We start from the raw sequence: 11,980 nt of genomic DNA, 5'->3' as shown, positions 1-11,980 counted from the left end.
CCATGTGGTTTTTGTTTCCACCGTACCTATTAGTTCAGAGTAGCTTATCCAAATAAGAGAGTTGCTCATCACTGACACTTGCTGGAGCAAAAAAAAAAAAAAAAAAAAAAAAACAATAAAATCACTTCAGGCAACTCAAGTTTTCACGTTAACTTCAAGTTAATAAGTTTCATGGGAGTACATCCCACCTGAGATCCAATCTAGGAGGTGAGGAGAACAACAGAGGATCGAAACGGAACCAATGTTTGGAGAAATGAGACGTTCACTCCTTGATGTTGTCATTTTAAGGAGACATTTATTAAAGGGGAAAAAAATCCACCCAAAATAAACTCAGTAATAATTTTAGGCTAGTTTCCCGATGACATATTTGATTTTCAGCCAAATTTGGGCCCGTCCACATCTAGGCCGAAACCTGCGTGAGCCTGCTGATGTCAGCGACAGAAGACAAGCACATTTCCTTATACGAGTATGTGTTCTTGGTTGCTTCACAAATCGATACTCATGGTCTGTCCTCACTTCCTCTTTTATTCTTACATAATATTAACCAATTTAATGTGGTGAAAATAGCTTGAGAAAAAAAAATCTCTAAATACTGTTGAATGCTCAAAATGTCTGAGAAATGTTGGAAAACGCCACCTATGCCCTTATTCTATGGAAGCCTGCAGTGTAATTCTTGCCTTTACTGTTTTTTTTCCTGTTTTTTTTCAAAACCTGTGCGGCTGTTAGGTCAAGCAGAATAGCAAATCAGTATCCCTTATATGCCGAAACAGTTTTACTATGTAACAGTATAGCTTTTTATACTGCCACTGTGGTTCTTTGTGTTATGATGGATAGTTATTGAACATTTCAGTCAGACAGACAGACAGACAGAACAAGGTTTTAAAGGAAAGGCACATAAAGAAAAAGGAGACGACAGAGAAAAAAAAAAAAAGACAGGACACTACTTGCAAGAAATATAAGCAAAACAAATTCTTATATTCATAATAAAATGTCACATTGAATTTGAGTATTGTATGGGGCAGTAGTGCTACACCCTGTGAGGAAAGAACAGGACAATGTAGGATAGGCTAGGACAGGACAGGGACAAGAGGGGAAGAGAGAAAGAAAAGGTGGTAGTGCACCCAGTTGTTAAATTGAAATCTGTTGGCAGTGGCTATGTACAGTCTAAACATCTATAGAAATGGAGTGCAAGGTCAAGAGAGTTATTTATAGTAATTAAGGAGTGGCCTCACACCAAGCAATTGAGTCCCAGGGGTGTGTGCCTGCAGACACATGCAAGTGAATTGACACCGTCTCGCATGCACCATAAACATCAGAGGTGTCCTGGACACAACGGAAGCTGAGGACCACACCCCACCCAGCTAAGAAGGGGAGGGCAGGCCCAAGGGGCCCAACTGAGAACAGCCCGGCACAGGACACCACCCACACCAAGGGACCCAGGGTAGTTCACCAGTCCTACGGAAGCACCCCCCAGCCAGGAGAATGCAGCCCCCCAAGAAAACCTGAGAATGTGTGTGTGCCCGGAGGGACAAGTAAAAAAATATTTACAGTGAATGGTGTGCGTGTGTGCTAAGTGAGTGATTTACAGTTAGAGGACTGGTTCCTGCAGGCTAGGCCCACCCAGTGAGACCACCACAGAGAGAGGACAGCCGCACGCAGCCCCACAGCACCGTTCCCCGAGATCCCCCCCCCCCCTATGCCCCATCCCACCCCCCACCCCAGAGAGGGGGAGGTGGACCCACCCCCAGACCAGGAGGTCCCACGGCCAACAGGGAACCCCGCCCCCGAGAGAGAGGGGGAGGCAGCTGGACACAAAGACCGGAGCGAAGATGATGAAGCAGACCTGACAATCGACAGAAGGCCTCACCGCCCTCCAACTGGAGGCCAGAACAGCGCACCCAGATGGACGCCAGCTATCACCACCCCAGCACCCACGGCACATAAGCGGACCCGCCACTGGAGTAAACTGGTAGAGCAGCCCAGTCATCCTCCCCGCCCCCTCCAAGACAGTGAAGGAGTAAAGACCCACACACAGAAGCCCACACCGGAAGCATAGGGTCAAGAAGAGAAGTTCTCCAATCCAGCCATGTTGCCTATATTGAAAGTCTGGATTTTTTTTAAGACAGTAATGTATGAAAAAAGTGAGGTTAGATACATTTGAGTAGGCTTGTTTTGTTAAAATTTAACGCTGTACTGCTTCATTGCAGAAGTAAGAAAGTCTCAAGGCATGGAGGTAAGTGCTGCAGATTAATTTCCACCTACAGTATATACACAAATTTAGTCAGCTCATTGTTGTATCGATTGCACTGCTCACCTTTGAAAAAGACAACGTAATAAATGTGAAAATATTTTTAGCATATTAAATTAGTGATTGAATATAATTTTGGGGTGCTGTTGTGTTGATCTGGGTGTGCAACTGCATATGATAGCAATATACAGTATAATACCAACTTGAACAAAGCTGTGTTTGGAAACACAAGCAAGATGTGGTTTTGTTTTTTGTTTTCTTTTTTTCTTTATTTTTTTTAGTTTTCTGAAAAGTTGACATTCTGGAGGTGGGTGACACTTTCGTGTTGTTTCTTATGTATTACGTGGAATGTGAAAACAATGTAGAACCATCAAAACTTTATTTTCGTGAGATGGCCAAATGCATTTGTCAAAATTACATCCTAATTATTACAGCGATTTATTGTATAGTAACTATGAGCCAATGTAATTAAGTATTTTCAATATCAAATACTTCCCAAAATGAAACAGACTCAGGAAAATATGTATATTTAAACTACTTGTAAAATAATCAAAGAATGACAAAAACAAAGGAAAACTATTTAAAATCATAGATTTGTTTCTAAATACATTGCACATATTTGAAGATAATTTCTGAAAATGTGCAAAAACCTAAAACTAGTACTGAATTGTGGAGGTATAGGACTCGATTTTCGAAGACGGCGTATCTGTGGCAGCGTGCAAATGTCGGCGTATGCTGATTTTCGTGCATGCGCAAGGCTCACTGCATGTGCATGTTTGCTAATATGGCAGACAGGTCGGTGTTCCGGCTCACTGAGGGTGTATCCTTGGACACGCGCCCAAAAAGTCAATCTAAATTCATGCCTCATCAGACCATCTGTAACTGTTGGTGCAAGGTAGACTGCTGGTCTAACGCGATTTTTTTCTGAATTTGATCAGGGTGCAGGGAGCGATCGACAACAAGCTCGTATTCCATTCATAAATATGTAAATAGCGGACATCAAACCCTCTGAATCATTGTAGAAATCAATTATCCATCCATCCATTTTCTGTACCGCTTATCCTCACTCGGGTCACGGGCGTGCTGGAGCCTATCCCAGCTAACTTCCAGTGAGAGGTGGGGTACACCCTGAACTGGTCGCCAGCCAATCGCAGGGCACATATAAACAAACAATCATTCGTACTCACATTCACACCTACTGGCAATTTAGTCTTCAATTAATCTACCATGCATTTATTTGGGATGTGGGAAGAAACTGGAATTCCCGTAGAAAACCCACGCAGGCAACATGCAAACACCACACAGGCGAGGCCAGGATTTGAACCCCGGTCCTCAGAACTGTGAGGCAGTCGTCCACCGTGCTCCCATTATTATTATTATTATTATTATTATTATTATTATTATTATTTCCATTTCGACTTGACCCGTGAGGGGTCGCCACAGCGTGACATTCTTTTCCATGTAAGCCTATCTCCCTGCATCCTCCTCTCTAACACCTCCCTCATGTCTTCACTCACGAAATCCATCGACCTTCTCTTTGGTCTTCCTCTCGATCTCTTGCCTGCCAGCTCCATCCTCATCATCCTTCTACCAATTTACTCTCTCTCTCTCCTCTGGACGTATCCAAATGGAGTCTGCTCTCTCAAACTTTGTCTCCAAAACATCTAACCTTGGCCGTCCCTCTGATGAGCTCATTTCTAATTTTATCCAACCTGGTCACTCCTAGAGCGAACTTCAACATCTTAATTTCCGCCACCTCCAGCTCTGCTTCCTGTTGTCTCTTCAGTGCCACTGTCTCTAATCCGTACATCATGGCTGGCCTCACCACTGTTTTATAAACTTTGCCCATCATCCTGACACTTTCCTCCACCCGTTCCAATCTGCTTGGACCTGTTTCTTCACTTCCTTACCACACTCACCATTGCTCTGGACTGTTGACCCCAAGTATTTCAAGTCCTTCCCCCATTGCTATCTCTTCTCCCTGTAGCCTCACTCTTCCCCCTCCACCCCTCTCATTCATGCACATATACTCTGTCTTACTTCTGCTAATCTTCATTCCTCTCCTTTCCAGTGCATGCCTCCATCTTTCTAACTGTTCCTCCACCTGCTCCCGGCTTTCACTACAGATCACAATGTCATCTGCAAACATCATGGTCCACGGGGATTCCAGTCTAACCTCATCTGTCAGCCTATCCATCACCACTGCAAACAGGAAGGGACACAGGGCTGATGTAGTCCTGTATTGTTCTAACATACTTCTCTGCCACTCCAGACTTCCACATGCAGTACCACAGTTCCTCTCTGGTACTCTGTCATAGGCTTTCTCTAGATCCACAAAGACGCAATGTAGCGCCTTCCAACCTTCTCTGTACTTTACCATCAACATCCTCAAGGCAAATAATGCATCTGTGGTACTCTTTCTCGGCATGAAACCATACTGTTGCTCGCAAATACTCACTTCTGTCCTGAGTCTATCCTCCACTACTCTTTCCCATAACTGCATTGTGTGGCTCATCAACTTTATTCTTCTATAGTTCCCAAAGCTCTGCATATCACCCTTGTTCTTAAAAATGGCCACCAGTACACTTTTCATCCATTCCTCAGGCATCTTCTCTTGTCACATTTGCATATCTGTTGTTGACCAATACTGGCCACTCATGCCAGAGTAGCATCTGCTCCATTTGCACACTGACTGAGGTGTATCTGCAACATTTGCACAATCAACATTGGCCCAGATTATTGTACTACTCGCTTGAAGTCTTGGCGCCCTTTCCACAATGGTCATTGGACCGGACTTTTGCAATATTAGTCATTCGAACTGCTCTAAGTGCTAGAGGACTCCGCATCTTTTTCCACAATTGTAAAAAAAAAAAAAAAAAACAATAACAAAAAATTTACTGGCATTACCAGATAACTAGCAACCCTTTATTGCTCAGGGACTGTTTTTCTCAATGTCTTTATGTCTCCAAAGTGTTCTGTTGTCGTACTAGAGCGGCTCCAATTACCGGAGACAAATTCCTTGTGTGTTTTTTGGACATACTTGGCAAATAAAGATGATTCTGATTCTGAACTATAGGAAGTCCTCGAAGTACGACGTACACGACCTACGACGTTTCGACTTTACGACGCCTGTCCGCCATTTTGTCCCCAGCACCATAGTTTTTCTGCTTAGCTAGTGCATAGTGCTTGTCTGTGTTTGTGCGCCGGGAGTATCTTTGCCTTTTTCGTCCTCCTTTTTTCACACTCTTTGCAGTAAAGTACAGCATCAAAATTGTTTTTATTTTAATGTATTTTAGTTTCTTTATATGAAGTAATGCAGCCCTATGGGGGGCACAAGCCAGTGCAAACTGTAGGCCGGTCCCAAGCCCGGATTAATGCAGAGGGTTGCGTCAGGAAGGGCATCCGGCTTAAAACCTTGCCAAACAAATATGAGCGTTCATCCAAAGAATTCCATACCGGATCGGTCGTGGCCCGGGTTAACAACGTCCGCCACCGGCGCTGTCAACCTGCAGGGCGCTGTTGGAAATTCAGCTACTGTGGGTCGAAGTCAAAGAAGAAGAAGAGGTGGAAAGCGGGTTCTTCGGCAGAAAGAGAAGAGGAAAACACAGAGCCTAGAACTGAATGTGGGGACTTTGAATGTTGGGACTATGACAGGAAAATCTCGGGAGTTGGTTGACATGATGATTAGGAGAAAGGTTGATATATTGTGTGTCCAGGAGACCAGGTGGAAAGGCAGTAAGGCTAGAAGTTTAGGGGGAGGGTTTAAATTATTTTACCATGGTGTAGATGGGAAGAGAAATGGAGTCGGGGTTATTTTAAAAGAAGAGTTGGCTAAGAATGTCTTGGAGGTGAAAAGAGTATCAGATTGAGTGATGAGGCTGAAATTTGAAATTGAGGGTGTTATGTGTAATGTGATTAGTGGCTATGCCCCACAGGTAGGATGTGACCTAGAGGTGAAAGAGAAATTCTGGAAGAAGCTAGACGAAGTAGTTCTGAGCATCCCAGACAGAGAGAGAGTCGTAATTGGTGCAGATTGTAATGGACATGTTGGTGAAGGTAATAAGGGTGATGAAGAAGTGATGGGTAAGTACGGTATCCAGGAAAGGAACTTGGAGGGACAGATGGTGGTAGACTTTGCAACAAGGATGCAAATGGCTGTAGTGAACACTTTTTTCCAGAAGAGGCACGAACATTGGGTGACCTACAAGAGCGGAGGTAGAAGCACACAGGTGGATTACATTTTGTGCAGACGATGTAATCTGAAGGAGGTTACCAACTGTAAGGTAGTGGTAGGGGAGAGTGTGGCTAGACAGCATAGGATGGTGGTGTGTAAGATGACTCTGGTGGTGGGGAGGAAAATTAGGAAGACAAAGGCAGAGAAGAGAACCATGTGGTGGAAGCTGAGACAGGACGAGTGTTGTGCAGCTTTTCGGGAAGAGGTGATACAGGCTCTCGGTGGACGGGAAGAGCTTCCAGAAGACTGGACCACTGCAGCCAAGGTGATCAGAGAAGCAGGCAGGAGAGTACTTGGTGTATCTTCTGGCAGGAAAGGAGAGAAGGAGACTTGGTGGTGGAACCTCACAGTACAGGAAATCATACAAGGAAAACGGTTAGCTAAGAAGAAGTGGGACACTGAGAGGACCGAGGAGAGGCGAAAGGAATACATTGAGATGCGACACAGGGCAAAGGTAGAGGTGGCAAAGGCAAAACAAGAGGCATATGATGACATGTATGGCAGGTTGGACACTAAAGAAGGAGAAAAGGATCTATACAGGCTGGCCAGACAGAGGGATAGAGATGGGAAGGATGTGCAGCAGGTTAGGGTGATTAAGGATAGAGATGGAAATGTGTTGACTGGTGCCAGCAGTGTGCTAGGTAGATGGAAAGAATACTTCGAGGAGTTGATGAATGAGGAAAATGATAGAGAAGGGAGAGTAGAAGAGGCAAGTATGGTGGTGGACCAGGAAGTGGCAATGATTAGTAAGGGGGAAGTTAGAAAGGCATTAAAGAGAATGAAAAATGGAAAGGCAGTTGGTCCTGATGACATTCCTGTGGAGGTATGGAAGCATCTAGGAGAGGTGGCTGTGGAGTTTTTGACCAGCTTGTTCAATAGAATTCTAGTGCGTGAGAAGATGCCTGAGGAATGGAGGAAAAGTGTACTGGTGCCCATTTTTAAGAACAAAGGTGATGTGCAGAGCTGTGGCAACTATAGAGGAATAAAGTTGATGAGCCACACAATGAAGTTATGGGAAAGAGTAGTGGAGGCTAGACTCAGGACAGAAGTGAGTATTTGTTAGCAACAGTATGGTTTCATGCCTAGAAAGAGTACCACAGATGCATTATTTGCCTTGAGGATGTTGATGGAAAAGTACAGAGAAGGTCAGAAGGAGCTACATTGTGTCTTTGTAGATCTAGAGAAAGCCTATGACAGAGTACCCAGAGAGGAACTGTGGTACTGCATGCGGAAGTCTGGAGTGGCAGAGAAGTATGTTAGAATAATACAGGACATGTACGAGGGCAGCAGAACAGCGGTGAGGTGTGCTGTCGGTGTGACAGAAGAATTTAAGGTGGACGTGGGACTGCATCAGGGATCAGCCCTGAGCCCCTTCCTTTTTGCAGTGGTGATGGATAGGCTGACAGATGAGGTTAGACTGAAATCCCCGTGGACCATGATGTTTGCAGATGACATTGTGATCTGCAGTGAAAGCAGGGAGCAGCTGGAGGAACAGTTAGAAAGATGGAGGCATGCACTGGAAAGAAGAGGAATGAAGATTAGCCGAAGTAAAACAGAATATATGTGCATGAATGAGAGGGGTGGTGGGGGAAGAATGAGGCTACAGGGAGAAGAGATGGCAAGGGTAGAGGACTTTAAATACTTGGGGTCAACCGTCCAGAGCAATGGTGAGTGTGGTCAGGAAGTGAAGAAACGGGTCCAAGCAGGTTGGAACGGGTGGAGGAAGGTGTCAGGTGTGTTATGTGACAGAAGAGTCTCTGCTAGGATGAAGGGCAAAGTTTATAAAACAGTGGTGAGGCCAGCCATGATGTATGGATTAGAGACAGTGGCACTGAAGAGAAAACAGGAAGCAGAGCTGGAGGTGGCGGAAATGAAGATGTTGAGGTTCGCTCTCGGAGTGACCAGGTTGGATAAAATTAGAAATGAGCTCATCAGAGGGACAGCCAAGGTTCGATGTTTTGGAGACAAAGTTAGAGAGAGCAGACTTCAATGGTTTGGACACGTCCAGAGGAGAGAGAGTGAGTATATTGGTAGAAGGATGATGAGGATGGAGCTGCCAGGCAAGAGAGCTAGAGGAAGACCAAAGAGAAGGTTGATGGATGTCGTGAGGGAAGACATGATGGCAGTTGGTGTTCGAGAGGAGGATGCAGGAGATAGGCTCTCATGGAAAAGGATGACGCGCTGTGGCGACCCCTAACGGGACAAGCCGAAAGGAAAAGAAGAAGTTTCTTTATATGAAGTGTTAACATTTCCTGCTACGGTCACCTGACCGTGGTCGGGAGACGCAGGGAAGACGCCTTCTCCAGTGCCGAGGTTGTCCTCCTCGGGGTTAACTCCCTTCTCTCGTTGCACAGCTGAACTGGGTGGCGGCAACAATAAAGGCACGAAGCACCGATTTGCTTCTTTAATGGCTTTATTAGCTTCTCTGCACATTCAACGTCAATGGGTCCTCCGCTAATCACTACTCTTCCCCGGTTGCCGTCACTACACTTGCCACTGTACACACTCGCACCTGTGCGCTCTCCTTCCTCCTTCACAGTCCTGTCTCACTCACACATCGACGCACACGCCCACACACACTGAGCTTGATGTCACAATCACGTGGGACAATACCCGTAATGGAAGTATTTCGACGTCACGGGAGTGCTGGAGCCAATCCCAGCTATCATCGGGCAGGAGGCGGGGTACACCCTGAACTGGTAGCCAGCCAATGGCAGGGCACATAGAAACAAACAACCATTCATAATCAGACTCACACCTACGGGCAATTTTGAGTTTTCAATTAACCTACCATGCATGTTTTTGGGATGTGGGAGGAAACCGGAGTGCACGGAGAAAACCCACGCAGGCACTGGGAGAACATGCAAACTCCACACAGGCGGGGCCGGGGATTGAACCCCGGTCCTAAGAACTGTGAGGCAGACGCTCTAACCAGTCTTACACCGTGCTGTTAAATGATATGGCAGCTGTTATTTATGACTTGTGATTAATGAAATTGATATTTATTTCTCTTGTTAAATAATGAATACTTGGAAATGGATTATTGTACAGCTAGTACTAGTTATGATTTATGTGCACACTAGAATTGCTATTTATTAATTAATGTACATTATTAGTTGTGATTTATTAGAATTGTGGTACGCTTCTTTAGGCCAGTTCTTAATGTGATGTGGAGCCATTAGGAGCATGCCTCTAGCCAAGAGCCTACAGACTGACAGAAATGTTCAAGAATTGCACTGCTCCTGCCAGGCGGATAGGGGACGCTCTGTAGCCCACAAACTACTCTTTTCTGGTGGCGAATATTGTTACATGATGTTGATTAAAATTTCTGCTGTCTGCAGGCAAGTCGGCATTGTAAATGAGTATATATTAATTGCCTTACCTGGATAAATAAAGATTTTGTAATTAATAAAAGCGGCACGCTGGACGACTGGTTAGAGCGTCTGCCTCACAGTTCCGAGGACAGGGGTTCAATCCCCGGCCCCGCCTGTGTGGAGTTTGCATGTTCTCCCCGTGCCTGCGTGGGTTTTCTGCAGGCACTCCGGTTTCCTCCCACATCCCAAAAACATGCATGATAGGTTAATTGACAACTCTAAATTGCCCGTAAGTGTGAACGTGAGTGCGAATGGTTGTTTGTTTGTATGTGCCCTGCGATTGGCTGGCAACCAGTTCAGGGTGTACCCCGCATCCTGCCCGATGATAGCTGTGATAGGCTCCAGCACGCCCGCGACCCTAGTGGGGGAGAAGCGGCTCAGAAAATGGATGCATAGATGGATCGATAATTAATAAATAAAATCCCACACGTAAAACAAACCCATTTGTATTATTTCATTTCCTCACCCAATGAGAATCAATAAGAGAATAAATATAGGATGAGAAGACAACAGTAAAACTGTTCCGGCTGAAAAGGGATAAAGATCCTCCTTCCTGCTTGACCTAACAGCCGAACAGGACAAAAAAAAAAAGGATAAAACGGTCAGGTCTGAACAATATGTCCAAAAATAGCTTCCATTCGTCACTTAAAATGCCTCTGACAAAGTCTGTTTGTTCCAGAAATGGCCGCTGTTACTTACTGCAGGAAGAGAATGGGACTGACATATTTCCGGGTCACAGATATACAATATGACTAGATCCAATTCCAAAAGCCGTGCCTACGTGGCGCCCATGATGAATATGGGGAATTGACGTGGCGGCCATGTGATGATGGTTTTATGTATTGTCTATTGTACATACAGACCCTTTCCCCCAAAAAATCGAATATCATGGAAAACGAATTTCCATAATTCCATTCAAAAAGTTAAACTTTCATAGATTATAGATTCAGGGCCCACAATGTAAACAATTTAAGTATTTATTTGTTTATTTTTACAGAATTTGGGCTTCTAGCTCATAAAACCAAAAATTCAAAAAAATAAAATACTGTGACGAAATCACCATTTACTTCTGTTTTTGAAGAAAAAATAAATAAATAAATTAGGGTCACATAAAATTTGTTAAATTTTCAATTTGATGAAATCGAATCATCGAATCAGTCCTGTGTTCTTCCATCACAGTCTGGTTTGGTGCTGCTACAAAAAAGGACAAACTCCGACTGTAACGGACAATCAAAACCACTGGAAAGATTGTCGGTACCCCCCTACCCACCCTTGAAGACTTGCACGCTGCCAGAATTAAGACAAGAGCATGCAAAATCCTCTCGGACCCTCCGCATCCCGGTCACCGGCTCTTCCAGCTCCTTCCCTCAGGTAGGCGCTACCAATCAATGCAAACTAGAACTAGCAGACATTCCAACAGCTTCTTCCCTCTTGCGATCAACTTCTTAAACACCTAACCTACATTTCCATTACAACATGCTGGCAATTTTTTGACTTGAGTTCGTTGTCACATTCCTGTGGGGCGAATTATACATTACTCGTGCACTCACTGTAGTAGTCTCGCCACGCTGCACTATTTGCATATCTGTTGTTGACCAATACTGGCCACTCATGCCAGAGTAGCATCTGCTCCATTTGCACACTGATTGAGGAGTATCTGCAACATTTGCACAACCAACATTGTCCCAGATTATCGCACTACTCGTCACTTTAAACCGCATACACTCCTTGAAGTCTCGGCGCCCTTTGCACAGTGGTCATTGCACCGGACTATTGCAATATTAGTCATTCGAACTGCTCTAAGTGCTAGAGAACTCTGCATCTTTTTGCACAATTGTCAAAAAAAAAAAAAAAAAAAGTACCGGCATTACCAGATAACTAGCAACCCTTTACTGCTCAATGACTGTTTTTTTTTTTTTGGTCAATGTCTTTATGTCTCAAAATTGTTCTCTGTCAATTGACTGTCTGTGGTCGTACTAGAGCTGCTCCAATTACCGGAGACAAATTCCTTGTGTATTTTTTGGACATACTTGGCAAATAAAGATGATTCTGATTCTGATGAATGATGAAACGATATGTTAATCTTCAATACTTGGTTGGGAATCCTTTTACTTTAATCATTGC

At 44.5% G+C, this 11,980-nt stretch overlaps 1 protein-coding gene across 1 annotated transcript; it reads left to right on the top strand.

The window, feature by feature from the left end:
* Positions 1-1,696: 1,696 nt before the first annotated feature.
* On the top strand, positions 1,697-8,655 carry LOC133474505 (uncharacterized; the record flags this gene model as incomplete). Its single annotated transcript, XM_061766297.1, is given in 3 exon segments — positions 1,697-1,961; positions 5,819-7,534; positions 7,664-8,655. Coding segments are annotated over 3 exon segments (2,973 nt in total), but the record flags the coding sequence as incomplete, so codon positions are not given.
* Positions 8,656-11,980: the final 3,325 nt, after the last annotated feature.

Source organism: Phyllopteryx taeniolatus, chromosome 2 (assembly GCF_024500385.1).
Source record: "Phyllopteryx taeniolatus isolate TA_2022b chromosome 2, UOR_Ptae_1.2, whole genome shotgun sequence".
NCBI lineage: Eukaryota > Metazoa > Chordata > Actinopteri > Syngnathiformes > Syngnathidae > Phyllopteryx > Phyllopteryx taeniolatus.
This window is presented reverse-complemented; position numbering and strand designations above follow the sequence as displayed.